The 20,829-nt window shown below is 53.4% G+C and overlaps 2 protein-coding genes across 6 annotated transcripts in view; both read left to right on the top strand.

Moving 5' to 3' along the window:
• ZNF385C (zinc finger protein 385C) overlaps positions 1 to 20,829 on the top strand; it is a 62,882-nt gene that overhangs the window by 36,940 nt on the left and 5,113 nt on the right. For 2 of the 4 annotated variants that reach the window (XM_063656640.1, XM_063656641.1), the window contains 3 exons: positions 13,608 to 13,756; positions 17,125 to 17,235; positions 19,678 to 19,843. In XM_063656640.1, the coding sequence (XP_063512710.1) occupies positions 13,608 to 13,756; positions 17,125 to 17,235; positions 19,678 to 19,843 (426 nt within the window). Of the gene's footprint in view, positions 1 to 12,885; positions 13,757 to 17,124; positions 17,236 to 19,677; positions 19,844 to 20,829 lie in introns of those variants that run through there. The other 2 variants (XM_054457555.2, XM_054457554.2) reach the window with 1 other exon arrangement.
• Positions 789 to 12,800, top strand: C19H17orf113 (chromosome 19 C17orf113 homolog). 2 transcript variants are annotated; one of them, XM_054457551.2, is made up of 3 exons: positions 789 to 941; positions 7,912 to 8,642; positions 10,307 to 12,800. In XM_054457551.2, exons 2-3 carry the CDS (start codon positions 7,956 to 7,958, stop codon positions 11,792 to 11,794), a joined length of 2,175 nt encoding a protein of 724 aa, XP_054313526.1. In that variant the 5' UTR covers positions 789 to 941; positions 7,912 to 7,955; the 3' UTR covers positions 11,795 to 12,800. The 2 variants fall into 2 exon arrangements, with proteins under 2 accessions (XP_054313526.1, XP_063512708.1); XM_063656638.1 differs by having other exon boundaries at positions 795 to 960.

Here is a 20,829-nt window from a genome sequence, read left to right as displayed (position 1 = left end):
AGAGTTAAACATAACTGGAGCTCCATCCCAGGCCTCTGGACTCCACACCTCCACGTCTGCACATTCCTCCTGCAGGGAACCTCCTCAATTCACCTCTCAGAGTAACGCAGACTGGGATGAGGGTCGGCTGTGTATCAGAGTTTTAGAAAAAGGTCACGCCAACCTCCCTCCCTCTTCCCCACTCTGTCAACCCCACTGCAAATAACTCACTAGGCTAAAACAATGAGCTTCCCAGTTCCAACTCCTCCGGAGGAGGCTCCCCACCAGGTGGGACGGTCAAAATCCCCAGCATTCCCCTAGAGCCATCCAGTATCAGGCACTGCCCCCACCCACCCCAATTCTTCATGAACCTGCAGCGACCTGTCAACTTCCAGAGGGATCCTTGCTCTGCCATCCCACGGCCTGGAGGGCCCTTCCCCTAGTAAAAGTTCACTTACCCAGAATGCTGCTAACCCTAATTGACCCACCCTGCAGACCTTCAGCTGGTCGCCGGCTCCTTCGTGATCCCAAAGCACTTGCTTCCAAACTCTCAGAACACTTTGCAGCCTCTACCGCGCTCTACCTGTCTGTGGCTTAGGCTGTGAGCCCCTCGAGGAACCCCGGATACATGCGCGGACCGAATGAACCCCGGCACCGCGCTGTCTGCGGTCTAGCCTCAGTAGCTCCTGCTGCGGCGCAGGCGGCGGCCGGGGCCCGGGGGGGGTGGGGGTGGGGGTGGGGGTGGGGCCGGGCCGGGCTGAGCGCGCTGGGCGGAAGGCGCGGCAGGTGGGCGCGGCTAGGTGAGCCCCGGGGGGCCGCCCGCCCTGCCCGCGACCCTGGCCGGCGCCGGCTGCTGGCGCCTCTTCGCCCCCGTTGCCGCTAGTGGCTGCTATCGCTCCGTGGAGCCCAAGGAGACCGCGGCCAGAGCGTCCACCGCCCAAGATGGTGGCTCCTGTGTCTCCGTGAGTGCGAGCGGACGGGGTAGGGGCGCCGGGCCGGGCTGGGCGCCCCCTCCCGGAGCGGGCGGGACGGGCGGGCGGAGGCTCAGTGCCTCTGCGGGACCCACCGAGGGCTCTGTCACCGCGCGCCCCCCAGAGGAAGTTCCCCAGCCTTCCCCGTCCCAGCCCCCGGGAGGATGCGTGAGAAGGGGTGCAGGGGAGCCCCTTCTCACCAGGGCTGTCAGAGCAGGGGGCGCCCGGCCCTGTCTGCTGAGAGCTGGGCTTCTCTTAGTGGGGTCCCAAAGCAAGGGGCCCCCAGGAGCCCGGGGAGGAGGCTCGGGACCCACGTTCTGGGGCCACATGAATACTGTTTGAGGCTTACATGCCTTGGGGTCCTTGTCAAGTTGTTCTGCTCCCATCCGGCTGGTCACGGTGTGGAGAGAAATGAGAGGAGACCTGGGTCTGCAACAAGTGTGCCCTCCTGGTCAGCCTTTGTCACAACTGGACCCATGGAGTTTTGTTTACACCTCACTCCACTCAGCCTGTTTCCTTGAGGTTGAGGTAGAGAGAATGTCAACGGAATTTGACCTGTTTAGAGCAGCTCTGTCCAATAGAACTTTCTGGGATGATGTAAATGTGCTGTCCAATGCAATAGCCACTAGCCACATTGGCTACTAAGCACTTGAAAAGTGCCTAGTGTGAGCTGAATGCTAATGTTTTATTTAATTTTAAGTAATTTAAACAGTTGCATTTACAATAGCTGCAGTGGCCAGTGGCTACTGTGTTGGACAGAGCCGTTTTAGAATCTCCACTTTCCTGGGCTCTACCTACCTGCCCTTTTGTTCTGCAGAATGGGCAGGACAGGCAGCTTCGATGTACATGGAAAGGATCTGACAAAATTCCAGAAGGGCATCACCTTGCTCTTGCACCCCTCTGCCCCCATTCTGAGATCCTGTGCGTAGTGGGCTGGGCAAGGTCATAGAATCACAGGATCTTGGGAGGAAAGGATGTCAAAGACAGCTGTTTTAATCACCTAACAGGCACCCAAGGGCCGGCTCCACTGCCCTCTCTGCCTGGGCACCTGCTCTTTCTTATTCACTGCCCAACTGTGTGGTGCACTTGCTGGGTGTCAGGCACTGTACCCGTCTCTGGGATTCAGACATGAAGAAGTTAGTTACCTTTCCTGCCCTCAGGGAACGTGCATGAGAAGGGGTTGGAGAGAGGGTGAAGCAAGAGAACTACACAGATAGAAGCAGAGATTTGTAATCTGTGGAGCATGCAATGGAGAGAACAAACAGGGAGCAATGACAGAAAAGAAGGGACTTCCTGGGAATGGATGGTTAAGCTAAAGCCAAAGGAGAAATGAAACAGGCCAGGTAAAGCATGGGAGGGCAGCTGGGAACATTCTGGAAGAAAGGACAGCACGGGCAAAGGACCCAGGGGATGGGAACCTGGCACTCTGGAGAAACCCAGAGAGAAGGGTGGTGTTACTAGGAAGGCAGGGAGACACAAGTGGCTACTAGAAAGGTCAGTAACCCTGGGCATTTGGCAGACCTCAAAGGAATTCTGGCACTGGCCTTAGAGGAGTGGGTGGTTGTGGAGGGGTCTAAAGCAGTATTTTTGTTTTTGGTTTTTTTTTTTTTTTAGATGGAGTCTTGCTCTGTCTCCCAGGCTGGAGTGCAGTGGCATGATCTCGGCTCACTAAAGTGGTATATTTTTAAAAGCCCCCCTCTGGTTAAGAGACGTTAAGAATGGAAACCCAGCGTGCAGTCAGGAAGCAACTGCACTTGTCCAGGCAAAAGATAAAGGTGGCCTGGACAAGGCCGCCAGGCAGTGGTGTGGAGAGAAGGGACAAGTTAGAAGTGGATTTTGGAGGGAGAATCAACAAGACCTATGGATGGAGCAGGTTCTGGATGTGGAAGAGAACAGGGATTGAAGGGCAGGTTTCTGGCCAGGGCACCTAGGAAGAAGGATGGATTTCACTTCCTGAGACAGGGATGATTGGGAGAGGGGCATATTTGCTTTTGTTTTTGTTTTTAGAGACAGGGTCTCACTGTGTCACCCAGGGTGGCTGGAGTAGTGATGTGATCACAGTTCACTGCAGTCTCAAACTCGGGCTCAAGTGATCCTCCTGCCTCAGCTTCCTGAGTAGCTGGGACTACAGGTTTTTTTTTTTTTTTTTTTGGTAAAGACAGGTTCTCCCTATGTTGCCCAGGCTGGTCTCAAACTCATGGGCTCAAGCAGTCCTCCCACCTCAGCCTCCCAAAAATGCTAGGATTACAGGTGTGAGACACCACATCCAGCCAAGAGTGGCGTATTTGTAAGGACAGATCAACAGTTCTGTCTAGACAGGCTGGGGAGGCAGCTGGATGGAGTGGTGTGGTGCCCAGGCTGGGTTTGTGTATTTCCCAGTGGTCTGCAGAGATGGTTCTGAAATGTTAGACAATTTGAAGTTGGGAAGGTAAGGAGGAGATGACCTCCAGAGGCTAAGGAGTGATGGACAGAGGAAGGAAAACCAAGGAACATGGGATCCTAGAAGCCAAGAGAAAAGAGGATTCCAAGGAGGGTGTGGTGAGTGTCACCAAGTGCCACTCAAGAGTCCCAAGGGCCAGGCACGGTGGCTCACACCTATAATCCCAGCACTTTGGGAGGCTGAGGCGGGCAGATCATGAGGTCAGGAGTTGGAGACCAGCCTGACCAACATGGTGAAACCCTGTCTCTACTAAAAATACAAAAAATTAGCTGGGCATGGTGGCGTGTGCCTGTAATCCCAGCTACTCAGGAGGCTGAGGCAGGAGAATCGCTTGAACCCAGGAGGTGGAGGTTGCAGTGAGCCAATATCGCACCATTACACTCCAGACTGGGCAACAGAGCGAGACTCTGTCTTGGAAAAAAAAAAAAAAATGTCCCAAGGAAGAGGGCCAAGAAGTTACACTTGCATCTGGCAGCCTTTCCTTACACCAAACCAGCCGGCCCTGGAACTCTCCTCATCTGCCCTTGTTTTACCCACCTACTATGTGCTGGTTCCACACAGGGCACTGGTATACATGTCAAGTGGACAAGACAGTTACTGCAGTCTCAGAGCTTCAGATCGTCTAATTGGGCCAGGCGCCTGTAATCCCAGCACTTTGGGAGGCTGAGATGGGCGGATCATCTGAGGTCGGGAGTTCGAGACCAGCCTGGCCAACACGGTGAAACCCCCGTCTCTACTAAAAATTCAAAAAAATTAGCCGGGGCCAGGCACGGTGGCTCACACCTGTAATCCCAGCACTTTGGGAGGCTGAAGCGGGCAGATCACGAGGTCAGGAGATCAAGACCATCCTGGCTAACATGGTGAAACCCCATCTCTACTAAAAATATAAAAAATTAGCCGGGCATGGTGGCGGGCGCCTGTAGTCCCAGCTACTCGGGAGGCTGAGGCAGGAGAATGGCGTGAACCTGGGAGGCGGGGTTTGCAGTGAGCCGAGATCGCGCCACTGCACTCCAGCCTGGGCGACAGAGTGAGACTCCGTCTCAAAAAAAAAAAAAAAATTAGCCGGGCATGGCGCCATGTGCCTGTAATCCCAGTTACTTGGGAGGCTGAGGCAGGAGAATCGCTTGAACCTGGGAGGTGGAGGTTGCAGTGAGCTAAGATCGCACCACTGCACTCTAGCCTGGGTGACAGAGTGAAACTCTGTCTCAATTAAAAAAAAAAAAAGGAAAAAAGAGATCATCTAATTGACAGTCTCAGAAACAAGAGTTCTTTCATGTGGCCAAAATGAATCCATTCATTTCTTTTTTAATGTGTTGGCATTGTTTTCTATTTTTATTTTATTTTTAAATTTTATTTATTTATCTTTCGGAGACGGGGTATTGCTGTGTTGCCCAGGCTAGTCTTGAACTCCTGAGCTCAAGCGATCCTCCTGCCTTGGCCTCCCATATTTTTATTTTTAGTTTAAAATTTTATCTATTTATTTATTTTGAGACAGGGTCTCACAGTGTTGCCCAGGCTGGAGTGCAGTGGCATGATCATAGCTCACTATAGCCTTGAACTCCTGGGCTCAAGTGATCTTCCCACCTCAGCCTCCTGAGTAGCTGGGACTACAGGCATACACCACCATGCCCGGCTAATTTTTTTAAAAACATTTTATTTGTAAAGACAGGGTCTCCTTATGTTGCCCAGGCTGGTCTGGAACTCCTGGGCTCAAGAGATCCTCCCACCTCAGCTTCCCAAAGTGCTGGGATTACAGGTGTGAGCCACCATGCCTGGCCCTTTCATTCTTTTAAACAACCAACTTTTACTGAGAGGTATCTGTGTGCCCAGCCCCAGACAGGGACTTAGAGATATGAAAATGAACAAACATGGTCTTGGCTTCTAGGAACTCAGTGCGGAGATATGTACAGAATCCCTGTATTCACCATATTGTGTCATGAAGACTCGTGCGTAGGGAGCTGTGGGGAACTAGAGGATGGCTACCAGCCCAGGTTGTGGGGATCAGCGTGGCAGAAGGGATACCTGAGCTGCTGTCAGGCAATGAGTGGGAATTAGTAAGGAAAGAGGAGGGAGAGGGAATTCTAGGCTCACAGGATGAAGGCAGGGACAAAGTAACAGCTTGGTGTCTACTGGGAATGCAAGCCTTCAGGATTGATTGGGCAGACAGGAGTGGCGGGAGGCTCTATTAACAGAAGTATTCAGAGGCTGGAGAGGGCCTCGCTGGCTTGTGGTTAGGTGTGTAGACTTAGGCAGTGGGATATCAGTAAAGAGGTGGAAGCCAGGGAGTGACACAGTTGGATCTATGTGTGAGCTTGCTGTCTCTGGCTGTTGGGTGAGGGATGAGTCTGGGGGAAATGACCATGCAGAGACCAAGGCAGCTGCAGTGATCCAGGTGATACCATGAGGGCCTGAACTGGGCCAAGGCTAGGCAGCTGGAGGGAGAGAGACGGTACAGACCAGGGTCTCAGTACAGCCTTTGGGGTCAGGAGGACGTGGGTTCTGATTGAGCCTCAAGCTACTTATTGCTTATGAAACCTGGAGCAAGCCAGTTAAAGTCACAGACCTCAGTTTTGTCCTCTCCGAAAGGATAATATCTCAGCCACAGAGAGGCATCTGGGTCTGCCCCTGGATCATTGTAAAGCACTTAGCACAGGGCCTCAGCTCACATTCCAGAAATGGTAGTTACAGTTAGGCATGAAGAGGAGGACACAGGTTGGAGAGATAATTAAAAGGTAGAGTTAAGGCCAGGCACGGTGGCTCACGCCTGTAATCCCAATGTAATCCCAGCACTTTGGGAGGCTGAGACGGGCAGATCACAAAGTCAGGAGATCGAGACCATCCTGGCTAACATGGTGAAACCCCGTCTCTACTAAAAATACAAAAAATTGGCTGGGCACGGTGGCTCACGCCTGTAATCCCAGCACTTTGGGAGGCCGAGGCAGACGGATCACAAGGTCAGGAGATCGAGACCATCGTGGCTAACACGGTGAAACCCCGTCTCCACTAAAAATACAAAAAATTAGCCGGGCGTGGTGGCGGGTGCCTGTAGTCCCAGCTACTTGGGAGGCTGAGGCAGGAGAATAGCGTGAACCCGGGAGGCGGGGTTTGCAGTGAGCCGAGATCACGCCACTGCACTCCAGCCTGGGCCACAGAGCAAGACTCTGTCTCAAAAAAAAAAAAAAAAAGTAGAGTTGGTAGGTTTTGGCCAATGGCTGGACATGGTTTTTCAGTCCTGAACTGCTCATCCTGGCCTCGTGCCTGGGGAGGTGGCAGAGTGAGGGAGGTAGAGGCAACTGGCTAGCTGCCTTCAGTCTGGGGCCCCAGGTCTGGGCTACCCATCCCAGAACCACAGTACCGATGGGTATGAGTGTGAGTGTGTGTTCACCTGTGTGTGTAAGGAATGGAGCTTTAGAGAAAGCAAACCTTTCTGTGGCTTGGAAAGAATCAGCTTTCTGCTGATTTCTTTTCTTTTTTTTTTGAGACAGAGTTTTGCTCTTGTTGCCCAGGCTGGAGTGCAATAGCGTGATCTTGGCTCACTGCAACCTCCGCCTCCCAGGTTCAAGCGATTCTCCTGCCTCAGCCTCCCGAGTAGCTGGGATTACAGGCATGTGCCACCACGCCAGCTAATTTTGTATTTTTAGTAGAGACGGGGTTTCTCCATGTTGGTCAGGCTGGTCTCGGACTCCTGACCTCAGATGACCTGCCCGCCTCGGCCTCCCAAAGTGCTGGGATTACAGGCATGAGCCACCCCACCCGGCCGTCTTTTTTTTTTTTTTTTTTTTTTTGAGACAGGGTCTAGCTCTATTACCCAGTCTGGAGTGCAGTGGCGCCATCATGGCTCACTGCAACCTTTGCCTCCCAGGCTCAAGCAATCCTGCCTCAGCCTCCCCAGTAGCTGGGACTATAGACATGCACCACCATGCCTGGCTAATTTTTATTGTTTTTTAGAGATGGGGTTTTGCCATGTTGCCCAGGCTGGTCTTGAACTCCTGGGCTCAAGTGAGCCACCTCCCAAAGTGCTGGGATTATAGGAGTGAGCCACCATGCCTGGCCTGATTTCCTTCTGATGAAATAGATGACAGTGGGCTGAAGGGCACAGTCATCTTTTGGTCTAGGAGTTGAGAGTTCTGAGTTTTAGTCCTGGTTCACTATGAATTCCTCATGGGCCCTGAGAACCACTACCTGTCTCCAGACTCAGTTTCCTCCTTATAAAATGCAGTTGCCTAGGTGATGCCAGCCTTTCCAGTTCTGAGATGCTTCATCAGTCAAAACGAATTAGTGCCTTGTCCTGAGTGGAAAGAGACCCTGGGAGGGGACTGGGGTCCCCATACCTCCCCTGCTTTGGATAATGCTCTAGGGCCCTTTGCATGACTCCACCCACTGCCCAGAGCCCCTGCCCCATTGAGCCCCTCCACCCCTCAGCTGGGAGGACTCTGTGGGCAGCATGAAGCCTACCACTCCACCCTAAACCTCCCCTACCATGACAGACCCCTAACACCTCTCCCTGTCTTTCATCTCCAGTCTCCCACCGGCGGAGCAGGAATAAACTCTCCAGGCTTAGATGGATGGGCCCTGTTAGCCTGGCGGCTGCCCCCAGCCTGCCTCCCCATCAACTCTCCTTGTCAAGGGAGGTGCCTCTGTGTGTGGGGGAGGCAGAGGGGCAAGAGCATTCAGGTGGGGGTTGGGGGTTCCTTGCTCAGAGAGCAAGAATGGTGCCCCCAGGGAAGAAACCAGCGGGAGAGGCCTCCAACTCCAACAAGAAGTGTAAGCGTTACTTCAACGAGCACTGGAAAGAGGAGTTTACCTGGCTGGACTTTGACTATGAGCGGAAGCTGATGTTCTGCCTCGAGTGCCGCCAGGCCCTGGTACGGAACAAGCATGGCAAAGCCGAAAACGCCTTCACTGTGGGCACAGACAACTTTCAGCGCCACGCCCTGCTGCGCCACGTGACCTCAGGAACCCACCGCCAGGCTCTGGCTGTCAACCAGGGCCAGCCCCCTTTTGAGGGCCAGGCTGAAGGTGGAGGGGCCTGCCCAGGCCTGGCTACGACCCCCGCCTCCAGGGGCGTCAAGGTGGAGGTAGACCCGGCCAAAGTGGCTGTGCTGACTACCGTGTACTGCATGGCGAAGGAGGATGTGCCCGATGACCGCTGCTCTGCCCTGCTCGAGCTGCAGAGGTTCAACCTGTGCCAGGCACTGCTGGGCACAGAGCATGGCAATTACTACAGTCCCAGGAGGGTGAGGGACATGCAGGTGGGTGACAGCCAGAAGTATGGGGGAAGGGCTTGGGAAGGGAGGACACTGAGCCACCTGCGAACAGCCCCAGCATGCCAGGTCCTTGGGGAGCAGCTAGGGCATTTCATTCATATCTTCACCCTTCAGAACCTTCCCTGAGAGCCTATGTCCCTGGTACTGGGCCAGCTGCAGGGGTACAACAGTGAAGAGGCCAGACCAGGCCTCTTAGCGGGCACAGGGGCACTCTTCTCACTGCCTAAATCAGACGTTGCAAACTGGTGGCCTGGAGGCTTAATTGACCCACAGATGTATTTACTTTTTTTTTTTTTTCCTGAGGAATCTCACTCTGTCACCCAGGCTGGAGAGCAGTGGTGCGATCTCAGCTCACTGCAACCTCTGCCTTCCTGGCTCAAGTGATTCTCCTGCCTCAGCCTCCCTATTAGCTAGGATTATAGGCACGTGCCACCACGCTCAGCTAATTTTTGTATTTTTAGTAGAGATGGGGTATCACCGTGTTGGCCAGGCCAGTTTCGAACTCCTGGGCTCAGGATCTCCTCACCTCAGGTGATCTGCCCACCTCAGCCTCCCAAAGTGCTGGTATTACAGGTGTGAGCGACCGCGCCTGGCCTCTGTTGTTTTTTTTTGTTTTTTTTTTTAAACATAGAGATGAGGTCTCATTATGTTGCCCAGGCTGGTCTTGGGCGTCTGGCCTCAAGCAATCCTCCTGCCTTGGCCCCCCAAAGTGCTGGAATGGAAATGGAAATGACTTCTGACTTAGTTTTCTTTTGGGGCTGTTTTCTGTGCCGAGCCTGTTTAATTGGTTTTCATAAGTGTTTTTGAAAAACTCGAATTTGTTTCAACTTCTAAAAAACTCAGGAGATTACATATAAAAATCTAGATTTGTGACTTGTGTTGAAAAGCAAGGTCCCCATGCTCTCAGAGCAGGATGTGCTGGAGTTGGAGAGCAGGGTGTTCCCTCTGGCTTATCCCTGGCCCTCTCCAAGCTCAATATCGCTCACATGGCCCCTGGAAGCATGCAAATTGCAGCTCTGTCCTAGGTACTAACTGTGTAAGTCCTGTGGGCTGGGTTGGAGGTGGGGGAGTTGGATCTCATCCTACAGAGATGACAAATAGAGAAACAGCACACAGCTGGGACCCAGGGTAACTGGTTGGGAGTTGGGAGTGAGTATGCCTATCAGTTAATTGCTGAGCTGGACAGTGGAAGGAGACCCCCAGGAATAGGGCAGACTAGGATGATGCTATAGAAAAACACAGTGAAAAAACTAGCTTTCCTAGAGCTCTTTATGATTCATAAAGTGCTTTTACCGCAACAAAAGTTGACATTTATAATTCACAACAACGCTTTGAGAAGATTTGGGGCTGGTTTTAGCTGACAGCAGGTATAAGAGCTGAGAAAACTAGACTGGGTGTGGTGGGAGGCCGGGATGGGGGGACTATTCTTAGAGAGGCCAGGAGCTGTAGAGGTGAGAAAACTGAGGCTCGGAGAGATGAAGTGACTGGCCGAAGGTAGCACAGCCAGTAAGTGGCAAAGCCAGGATTAGTCCCTAAGTCTGTCTGACCTCAAGGCCTGGGCTCTTTCCACCACCCTGCACTGCCTGCCTCCGCCTCTCAGGACAAGCCTAACTCAGTCCTCCCTCCGTTTCTTTTCCTGGCTGTCCCAGGTGGCCATTGCCAGTGTCTTGCACACAGAGGCCTGCCAGCGCCTGAAGGCATCCCCATATGTGGGGCTGGTGTTGGATGAGACCAGAGACTGGCCGGAGTCACACAGCCTGGCCCTGTTTGCCACTTCGGTGTCCCCCTGTGATGGCCAGCCCGCCACCACCTTCCTGGGCAGTGTGGAGCTACAGGAGGGTGAGGCCACTGCTGGCCAGCTCTTGGACATCCTGCAGGCTTTCGGCGTATCTGCACCCAAGCTGGCCTGGCTCAGCTCAAGCCTCCCCAGTGAGCGCCTGGGGAGTGTGGGCCCACAGCTCCGGGCCACTTGCCCGCTGCTGGCAGAGCTGCACTGCCTCCCTGGCCGGACAGATCCTGAGCCCCCCGCCTACTTGGGTCAATATGAGAGCATATTGGATGCCCTATTCCGCCTCCATGGTGGCCCTAGTTCCCACTTGGTCCCTGAGCTCCGGGCAGCACTGGACCTTGCAGCTATTGACTTGGCAGGGCCTCGGCCAGTGCCCTGGGCCTCCCTGCTGCCTGTTGTGGAAGCAGTGGCCAAGGCCTGGCCTGGCCTGGTGCCCACCCTGGAGGCTGCAGCCCTTGCCTCACCTGTGGCGGGGTCACTGGCCCTGGCCCTGCGCCAGTTCACCTTCGTGGCCTTCACCCACCTGCTGCTGGATGCCCTGCCTTCTGTGCAGAAGCTCTCCCTTGTCCTGCAGGCAGAAGAGCCGGACTTGGCCTTGCTGCAGCCCCTGGTGATGGCGGCTGCGGCCTCCCTCCAAGCTCAGCGCGGCTCAGGTGGGGCCCGCCTCCAGGGCTTCCTGCAGGAACTGGCATCCATGGACCCTGACACCAGCAGCGGACGCTGCACCTACCGCGGCGTGGAGCTGCTTGGTTACTCCGAGGCTGCGGTCCGGGGCTTGGAGTGGCTCCGGGGGTCCTTCCTGGACTCCATGCGGAAGGGCCTACAGGACTCCTACCCCGGGCCTTCGCTGGACGCCGTGGCTGCCTTCGCAGCAATCTTCGACCCCAGCCGCTACCCGCAGGCGCCGGAGGAGCTGGGCACGCATGGCGAGGGAGCGCTGCGGGTGCTGCTGCGCGGCTTTGCGCCTGCCGTGGTGCGCCAGCGGGCGCTGGGCGACTTCGCGCTGTTTAAGCGCGTAGTATTCAGCCTTGGGCGGCTTGGCCCGCGGGCCCTGTGCACCCAGCTGGCGTGCGCGCATTCGGAGCTGCACGAGCTCTTCCCCGACTTCGCCGCCCTAGCCGCCTTGGCTTTGGCGCTGCCCGCGGGCGCCGGCCTGCTGGACAAGGTCGGCCGCAGCCGGGAGCTGCGGTGGTGGGGGCAGAGCGGGGCCGGAGAAGGCCGGGGGGGCCTTCACGTGGTGAAGATCGCAGTGGATGGGCCCCCGCTGCACGAGTTTGACTTCGGGTTGGCTGTGGAGTTCTTAGAAAGTCGGTGGGGAGAGGGCTTCCTGGGGTCGCAGCTCACCTGAGGTGGCCTCCTTCCCTCGGCCCATCCAGCCTGGGGCCCTGGGCACTCTAAGGGCCAACCTAGGCTTGATCATGCTGCACCCAAGATGATCTGCTGACTGTAGCCTCCCAGGGGCCTGAGGCCACCCACCCACCCTTCTGGAGCTTCCCACCAACCCCCACCCTGTGGGCTGTGGAGGAAGGGACTGGCTCAAGAGGGGCCTGGGCGGGTGGGCAGAGATGCTAGGATCTGGCGTACCCTATTATTCCTGGCCTTTACACAGTTAGATGAGGAGTAGCTCACCCTTTTCCCTTCTGGACTCAGCCCAAGTTTGGGCCCCCCCAAAGATGGGAGTTTTTGGCTTGGGGAAGGAAGACTAGGTCTTGGAAATGGAGTGGCTGAGGGAACGGACACTCGTCCTTGGTCATTGTCTGTTTCTTTCTTTTTCTTTCTTTTCTTTTTTTTTTTTTTTTGAGATGGAGTCTTGCTCTGTCGCCCAGGCTGGAGTGCAGTGGTGTGATCTTGGCTCACTGCAACCTCTGCCTCCTGGGTTCAAGCAATTCTCCTGCCTCAGCCTCCCGAGTAGCTGGGATTACAGGCGCCCACCACCACCCCTGGCTAACTTACGTATTTTTAATAGAGACGGGGTTTCACTATGTTGGCCAGGATGGTCTTGAGCTCCTGACCTCAAGTAATCCACCTGCCTCGGCCTCCCAAAATGCTGGGATTACAGGCATGAGCCAGTGCGCCTGGTCCTTGGCTGTTTCTTAGCCCCACTCCCGGCAGTGTCTCCTCTTCAGCTATGACTGGGGAGTAGATGACCGTGCTTGTTTCTGACACACAGCACAGTGTCCTCTCTGTACACAAGCTGGTGGTTCAAGGGCCAATGGTTCCAGGGAGATAGTGGTTCCCTTCCTTCCCTCCTCACCAATAGGCGGCCTCAGGCCTTTTCTGTGTATAACTGTGTATATAGACATAAAAACCTACAAATGTGAAATAAATCTGTGCTATCTTTCATAGTGTTACCACACAAACATCTAAAAGGACTACTTTTGGTTTTGCAATGACAGGGTCGAAAAAAGCCCCAGATGGGCTGGATTTTTTTTTTTCTAATATTTTGTTCCTCAAAGTCCAGTTGCTCTCCAAGTTCGTACCCTTCCCCTGCCCTTGCCTCAGACCTTTAAGACCAAAGACTGCAAAACCACAGCGCTGTACCTGCCGCCTCCAAGCACTGGCGTCGAGGCCCAACCCAGGAACGTTGGCTTATTTGCCTCCTGGGGGAAGCAGTTTAGGCCTCATCAGAGCTGGGGAGCACATGCCTTCAGAGCCCATGGGTTTCCCATTCCCTCCTGTCAGCCCTGGCTGTGAAAGCCTGGGGATCTGGAGGGAGGGAGGATAGTTAGAGAGTGAGAGAGGCGAGGGCTGGCCTTTTCCTAATATCCCTAGGTTTGAGTTTAATTTGCAATAAAATGGAATCCCAGCACATCATGCAGTCTCCATGGTGGTGTGTGTGTCAGGGGCCTGCCCAGACCCCTCTGTCCCTCTCTTGGCTGGACTGCCCTGGAGTTCAGTATGCTGCCTCAGTAGGGGCAGGAGGGTCATCCCTCTGGGCTGGGAGCCTCCAATTGAGGACTCCCTCCCCTGCTTCCCCAGCTGTGGGGAGGAAGGGCACAGAGAAGGGGGCTATAACCACCCTGGGTCTGGCTGGTGCCACTCAGTGAAGAGAGACACAGGTTTCTGCCCAGCTCCACACCCAAGAAGCCCACCTGCCTCTTGTTCTGGCCACGGGGGTAGGACAGAGCCCGTTTCAGACCCTGCCCTTCTTCCTCCTGCAGCAGGCCCGGCCTCCGGCGCCCCCAGCCCCCTGCTGGCCTCCCTGCCCCTGCCCACCCGGCCTCTGCAGCCCCCGCTGGACTTCAAGCACTTGCTCGCCTTCCGCTTCAATGGCGCCGCCCCGCTCAGTCTCTTCCCCAACTTCAGCACGGTATGGGCTGGGCTGGCGGGTGGGGGCATGCTTACAAGCTCGTGGGTGGGCACAGAAGGTGGGTTCAGAGGGGCCAGCTCTCAGCAGCTGGGTCTAACCAGGAGCTTTTTCCCCAACATCCCCCAGAGGGGATCGGTGCTCCCCAAATAGGGACCCCTATTTGGGATCCTAAGAGAGGGCCCCGCTCTCTCTTAGGCTGGGGAGCAAGATGGTGTCAGCCCTCTCCCCACCCCCACCATCATAGCTGCTGGGCCTGCAAAGGCCTGTAGTCTGTGCATTCCACTTAAGCTTCTGTGTAGGGGTGTGTGTGTGTGTGTGTGTGTGTGTGTGTGTATAACCTGTGCCTTTTTGTTGTAGTTTCTATAGGTTTTGTATGTTATATGTGGGTGTGAGTTTGTGTGTTGGTGTCCAGCGTGTGTTTGTAAACAACTCTTTGTGCGTGGGTAATTTTATGTAATGAAGGTATGTGCCTGCGCAATCTGAGGGTTTATTGTGTCCTTGTGTCTTTTAAGTGTGTGTTTGGCATGTATCTGCCCTCTGAGCATGCATGTTTTTGTGTGGTTTGGGTGATTGTGAGTCTACCTGTGGTCATGTGCCCTTTGTGTGCATGAGTGTGAATTATTCTGCTTGTCTGAGCATTTGTAACTGCCTGAAGCTTCTGTGCTGTGCGTGTGTCCTAGTCTGTACATTTCCTTGTACATGTGTGTGCATAACAAGTGTATGAATTTTAATTCACTATATGAGGGATCAGCAACCATCTCTGTTTTTTTAAATTTTGAAAACTCAAGTGAAATCATGGGTGTGGCATGCCCCATCCTGAGCAGATGGTGGCAAACTCCACCTCAGTCACACTTAGGAATCCCTTCCCTCCCACCCTCCAGAGTTAGACAGAGGTCCTAAGGAGTCTGAGGCATTTGGGAGGTGGTCCTCTGGTCTTGAGTCTTTGCTGTCGCTTGCTGACAGGCTCACTGTTGAAAGGCATGGTTCCAATTGCAGGGGGCCCCTGCAGGCCATTCTCCTCTGAGGTCCTGTCCCCTGAGCCCCTTGCTGGCCCTGGGTGCTGTGAAAATTTGAACCTCTTTCTGTTCTCGGGGAAGTTTCTGCACCCATGTGCTTCTCTCTAAGCTGTTTTCTTTTCTTGGGAAGGTTTGGAAAGTTCCATTTTTATTTTATTTTATTTTTATATAAGCAGAGATGAGGTCTCACTATATTATCCAGGCTGGTCTCAAACTCCTGAGCTCAAGGGATCCTCCCACCTCGGCCTCCCAAAGTGCTGGGATTACAGGTGTGAGCCACCACGCCCGGCCTGGAAAGTTCTTGACAAGTTCAGACAACTGCATTTGGCCCAACTTCCTGAGAAAAGGGAACATAAAGCCTTAATTCTATAAAAGAAGAAAAAGATTTAAAATAAGGAAAAGAAGCTAGGTGCGGTGTTTCACGCCTGTCATCCCAGCACTTTGGGAGGCTGAGGTGGGCTGATCATCTGAGGTCAGGAGTTTGAGACTAGCCTGGCCAACAGAGATGGTGAAACCCCATCTCTACTAAAAACACAAAAATTAGCCGAGCATGGTGGCGGGCACCTGTAGTCCCAGCTACTCGGGAGGCTGAGGCAGGAGAATCGCTTGAGCCCAGGAGGCAGAGGTTGCAAGATTTTGGCTCCGCCATTGCACTCTAGCCTGGGTGTTAAGAGGGAGACTCCATCTCAAAAAAATAATAAGGAAAAGAAAAAAAATCCAAATTAATATTCCAAAGAAACGATCCTACTCCTTGGAGAACCTTAGGTCTCCACTTGCTGCTCCCTGCCTCCCACTGGCCCCCACCTCCCCTGGCTGTGGCTCTCACTCTCTCAAGAGAGGTCGTCATGGCTGGGCGCGGTGGCTCACACCTGTAATTCCAGCACATTGGGAGGCCAAGGCAGGTGGATCATTTTGAGGGCAGGAGTTCGAGACCAGCCTGGCCAACATGGTGAAACCCTGTCTCTACTAAAAATACAAAAATTAGCCAGACGTAGTGGTGGGCGCCTGTAATCCCAGCTACTCGGGAGGCTGAGGCAGGAGAATCACTTGAACCTGAGAGGTGGAAGTTGCAGTGAGCTGAGATCATGCCACTGCACTCCAGCCTAGGCGACAGAGCAGTACTCCATCTTAGAAAAACAAACAAACAAAAAAAAAACGGTCATCAGCAGCCTCAGGCCCTGTGAAAGTGGCAGAGCTGATGAGATAGGACTTATCTTCCCCCAGCCCACAGGTCCACACATGAAGCCTGGGTGATGGGAGAGGAAATTCCAACAGAAGGGTTCTTTGTCTCTTCCTTGCCTCTCCTTGTTTCCAACTCTCTGTCCCAATAGTTGTAATTATTGCAAAGGAGAGAAAAAAACAAAAATAATGACCTAAGGGGCACCAAGAGATGCCAAAGTGATCACCAGGACGTAGTTCCATGTCCCAGAATCATGCTGGGCACTCTGGCCATTCCCCTGCTTCCAAGCAGAAGCCCAGGCTGACAAATAAAGACAGCCAGGGGGAGAGGCTGTGTATTTTTCTTTTCTTTTCTTTTCTTTTCTTTTCTCTTCTCTTTTTTTTTTCTTTTTTTGAGACAGTCTCACTCTGTTGCCCAGGCTGGAGTGCAGTGGCTCAATCTCAGCTCACTGCAACCTCTGCCTCTCAGGTTCAAGCCTCCTGCCTCAGCCTCCTGAGTAGCTGAGACTACAGGCACATGCCACCACGCCTGGCTAATTTTTGTATTTTTAGTAGAGAAGGAGTTTCGCATGGCCAGGCTGGTCTCGAACTCCTGACCTCAGGTGATTCACCCATCTTGGCCTCCCAAAGTGCTGGGATTACAGGCGCGAGCCACTGCACCCAGGCAGCTGTTTCTTCTTCCTTCTTTCCTTTTCTTTTTCTTTTCTTTTTTTTTTTTTTTTGTGACGAAGTTTCGCTCTTGTTGCCCAGGCTGGAGTGTAATGGTGTGGTCTCGGTTCACCGCAACCTCCGTCTCCCTGGTTCAAGCAATTCTCCTGCCTCAGCCTCCCGAGTAGCTGAGATTACAGGCATGCGCCATCACACCTGGCTAATTTTGTATTTTTTTTTTTTAGTAGAGACGGGGTTTCTCCATGTTGGTCAGGCTGGTCTCCAACTCCCAAACTGAGGTGATCTGCCTGCCTTGGGCTCCCAAAGTGCTGGGATTACAGGTGTGAGCCACCGCGCCTGGCCCAGCTGTTTCTCTTTCCAACATCCACAGGATGGAAAAGTTCTTCCTAGAAGCTGACCAAGGCCCTCTTCAGTCATCTTTAGTTTTGGGCATTTTGTGCTGCCCCCGACCCCTGCTTCTCAAGCCAACCCCAGAGTTACTATGCCCTCCCACTCCCTTCACAGATGGACCCGGTCCAGAAAGCTGTCATCAGCCACACGTTTGGGGTCCCCTACCCTCTGAAGAAGAAGCTGTTCATTTCCTGTAACATCTGTCACCTGAGGTTCAACTCAGCGGTGAGACAAAGTAGTGAAAGCAGGTCTGGGGAGGGGGCTGGGCAGGGAGAGGGCTGGAGGCTGGGCTTTCAGAGTCCTTCTGGGAGGAATACCAGTGGCAAAGGGGCTGTGGTCTGTATTTTCCACCCTGGCTGCAGAAGAGGCACTCTTGGTCCTTTAACCATCGCATCCTCTCCTCTCTCTAGATTGTTCTGCCCCTTCCCCTTCTGCCCAGCTATAGCCCAGTGGGATGCCATTTCCTTCCCCCCAGGCCTCTCTCCTGTGTTCTGGATCCTTCTGCAAGAGAGAAGACTGCCCTTCCTCCACTCTGGGTCCCAGGGGCCCATCTCATCAGCTCCTGGTCTGGAGCTGAGCTCTTAAGGCACCTGAGAGTTTACAGAATGTGGTCATGCCCATCCCCTTAAATGATAGTTTTCATGATACATCTGTGAGACGGGTAGAGGCGGGATTTTTTTGTTTTGTTTTGTTTTTTTAGACAAGGTCTCACTCTGTCACCCAGGCGGGAGTGCAGTGGCGCAATGTTGGCTCACTGCAGCCTCCGCCTCCAGGGTTCAAGTGATTCTTGTGCCTCAGCTTCCCTAGTAGCTGGGATTACAGGCATGTGCTACCACGCCTGGCTAACTTTTTTGTATTTTTGGCAGATACACAGTTTCACCATGTTGCCCAGGCTGGTCTCGAACTCCTGGGCTCAAGTGATCCACCCCCCTCGACCTCCCAACATGCTGGGATTACAGGTGTGAGCCACCGCGCCTGGCCTAGAGGTGTTATTATAATCCCCAATTTCCAGATCAGGAAAGTGAGCCTTAGAGAGGTTAAGTGACTTGCCTAAGACCACACAGCTGGTAAGTAGCAAAGCTGGGATATGAATCCAGGCCTGGCCAACCCCAAGGTCTATGACTTTCTACTACAGCCTACCCCTTTCTACTACATCTTACCACTAGGTAGAGGAGGAACCTCATTCTGGCCTCCCAGGGAAGGTCTACCTCCTGTTAGGCAATCTGGGGTTTTGGTTGGATGTCAGCAGAACTGCAGTGGTGTAGCATCCAGGGAGGGGCCGTGGGGGCCTGTCTTTCCCATGTTTCAAGGAGGTGGGCCAGGGAGCAGCAAGTGAGGACCCTTGGAGGGAGGACACTGACAGACCAGATTTGAGGATTCCCTTCAGGCCTTCTGGTTCCATGAGTCCTGCAAGAGATGGAGAAGAGGCTGGGCGTGGTGGCTCATGCCTATAATCCCAGCACTTTGGGAGGCCAAGGTGGGTGGATCACTTGAGGTCGGGAGTTAGAGACCAGCCTGGCCAACATGGTGAAACTCCATCTCTACTAAAATACAGAAGAAAAAAAAAAAAGCAGCCAGTTGTGGTGGCAGGCACCTGTAACCCCAGCTACTCGGGAGGCTGAGGCAGGAGAATCGCTTGAACCCAGGAGGTGGAGGTTGCAGTGAGCCAAGATTGCTCCCATTGCACTCCAGCCTGGGTGACAAAGCGAGATTCCATGTCAAAAAAAAAAAAAAAAAGGGAGGAGAGAATTCGTTCTGAGGGAGGAACCATGGCTTCTTCCTGCCGGACCCCAGGCACAGTGTCTGGCAAATAGCAAATGCTCAGTAATGACTTGTTGAACAAATGAACAAAAGGATGAATGTTCTGGGGTACATATGCCCCAAAGTGTGGGGATTGCTCTGCTTTCTCCATTTGTGCATTGATACACTTGATAACTAACATTCATTGAGCACCTACTCTATGTACTCGGCCCTTGTAATTCATGTTCCCATGTAATTCTGACAACCCCATGAGGTCAGTATTATCATCACAGGGTTTATGGGTGAGGAGACTCAGGCTCAGAGAGATGATGTTACTTGCCTAAAGATGTAGTTAGTGGCCGGGTGCGGTGGCTCACGCCTGTAATCCCAGCACTTTGGGAGGCTGAGGCAGGTGGATCACGAGGTCAGGAGATTGAGACCATCCTGGCTAATACGGTGAAACCCTGTCTCTACTAAAAATACAAAAAATTAGCCGGGTGTGGTGGCAGGCGCCTGTAGTCCCAGCTACCCCGGAGGCTGAGGCAGGAGAATTGCTTGAACCCGGGAGGCAGAGGTTGCAGGAGCCGAGATGGCGCCACTGCACTCCAGCCTGGGCGACAGAGCGAGACTCCATCTCAAAAAACAAAAAACAAAAACAACAACAACAAAAAAAGATGTAGTTAGTAAGTGGCTGAGTCAGATCTGAAGCCAGAGGCTGCCTGCCTTGGAGTTCATGTGCGAGAACGCATTCTGTAAACCTCAGAGCCACATGTGCTATGGTGATGATGAGGACAAGGACAAGGACTTGCCCTTTGTGTGGCCCGAGCCCTGCCTCCCTTTGACTTGTCCCCCTGCTGGGCTCCGGTTCACAAATGGGGCATGTGGACTCAGCCAGTGAATGGTGACCTCTTGCCCTCCCCTCCCCAGAACCAGGCCGAGGCACATTATAAAGGCCACAAACATGCCAGAAAACTCAAGGCTGTCGAGGCTGCCAAGAGCAAGCAGAGGCCACACACCCAGGCCCAGGATGGGGCTGTAGTGTCCCCAATCCCAACGCTGGCCAGTGGAGCCCCTGGAGAGCCACAGAGTAAAGGTCAGTCCTGAGCTCTTCTCTTTCCCACGTCTCCAGTCCACATCTGGTTTCTGACAAGGGGTTGAGAGATTTCTGCTTATTCTTTTTGCTTGTGTTGGAGTATTCCATACAGACAGGCAAAGGCACACAAGTGTACCACTCCATGAATTTTCCTAAACTGAACACACCCAGATCAGGAAACACGTTACCAGCACCTCAGAAGCTTGTCTTGCACCTCCTCCTGGTCATTACCTTGAAGTATTCATTTCCAAGGGCTGCCTTCACAAATGACTTAATTTGTGAAGTTAGGAATGGTGGCTCACACCTAGTGATGGTTAACACTTTGGGAGGCTGAGGCGGGAGGATTGCTTTAAACCTGGAGTTTGAGACCAGTCTGGGCAACATGGTGTGACCCTGTCTCTACAAAAAATTTATTTGCCAGGCATGATGATGCACACCTGTAGTCCCAGCTACTTAGGAGGCTGAAGCAGGAGGATCTGCTTAAGCCCAGGAGGTCGAGGCTGCAGTGAGCTATGGTCATGCCACTGCACTCTAGCCTGGGTGACAGAGCAAAACCTTGTCTCTAACCTCCCCTACCCACCCAAAAAAAAAAAAAAGAGACTACAACCTGGGTGGCTGAAAACAACAAAAATTTATTTTCACACAGCTCTGGGGGCCAGAAGTCTGAAATCAAGGCGTTGACAGCGTTGGTTCCTTCTTGGGGACTTAGAGGAGAAAGTGTCCCATGCTTCTCTTCTGGCCTTTGGTGGCTGCCGGTATTCCTTGGCACTCCTTGGCTTATAGACGCATCACTCCAATCTCCACCTCCATCTCCACACTCTCCCTTGTGTGTCCCTGTGTTTCCACCAGCTCTTTTTATAAGGGTACCAGTCACTAGATCAATCCCACCCGAATTCAACATGACCTCATCTTAACTAATTTTATCTGCAAAGACCCTGTTTCCAAATAAGGTCACATTCTGAGGTTCCAGATAGACATGAATTTTG

Source organism: Pongo pygmaeus, chromosome 19 (assembly GCF_028885625.2).
Source record: "Pongo pygmaeus isolate AG05252 chromosome 19, NHGRI_mPonPyg2-v2.0_pri, whole genome shotgun sequence".
Taxonomy (NCBI): domain Eukaryota; kingdom Metazoa; phylum Chordata; class Mammalia; order Primates; family Hominidae; genus Pongo; species Pongo pygmaeus.
Note: the sequence above shows the minus strand (reverse complement) of the source record. Positions and strands in the feature narration are given on the sequence as shown.

Coding starts and splice junctions, on each gene's coding strand:
- C19H17orf113 (XM_054457551.2), top strand. CDS start 7,956: ATGGGCCCTGTTAGCCTGGCGGCTGCCCCCAGCCTGCCTCCCCATCAA. Junction 8,643..10,306: donor GGAGGGTGAGGGACATGCAG/GTGGGTGACAGC, acceptor TGGCTGTCCCAG/GTGGCCATTGCCAGTGTCTT.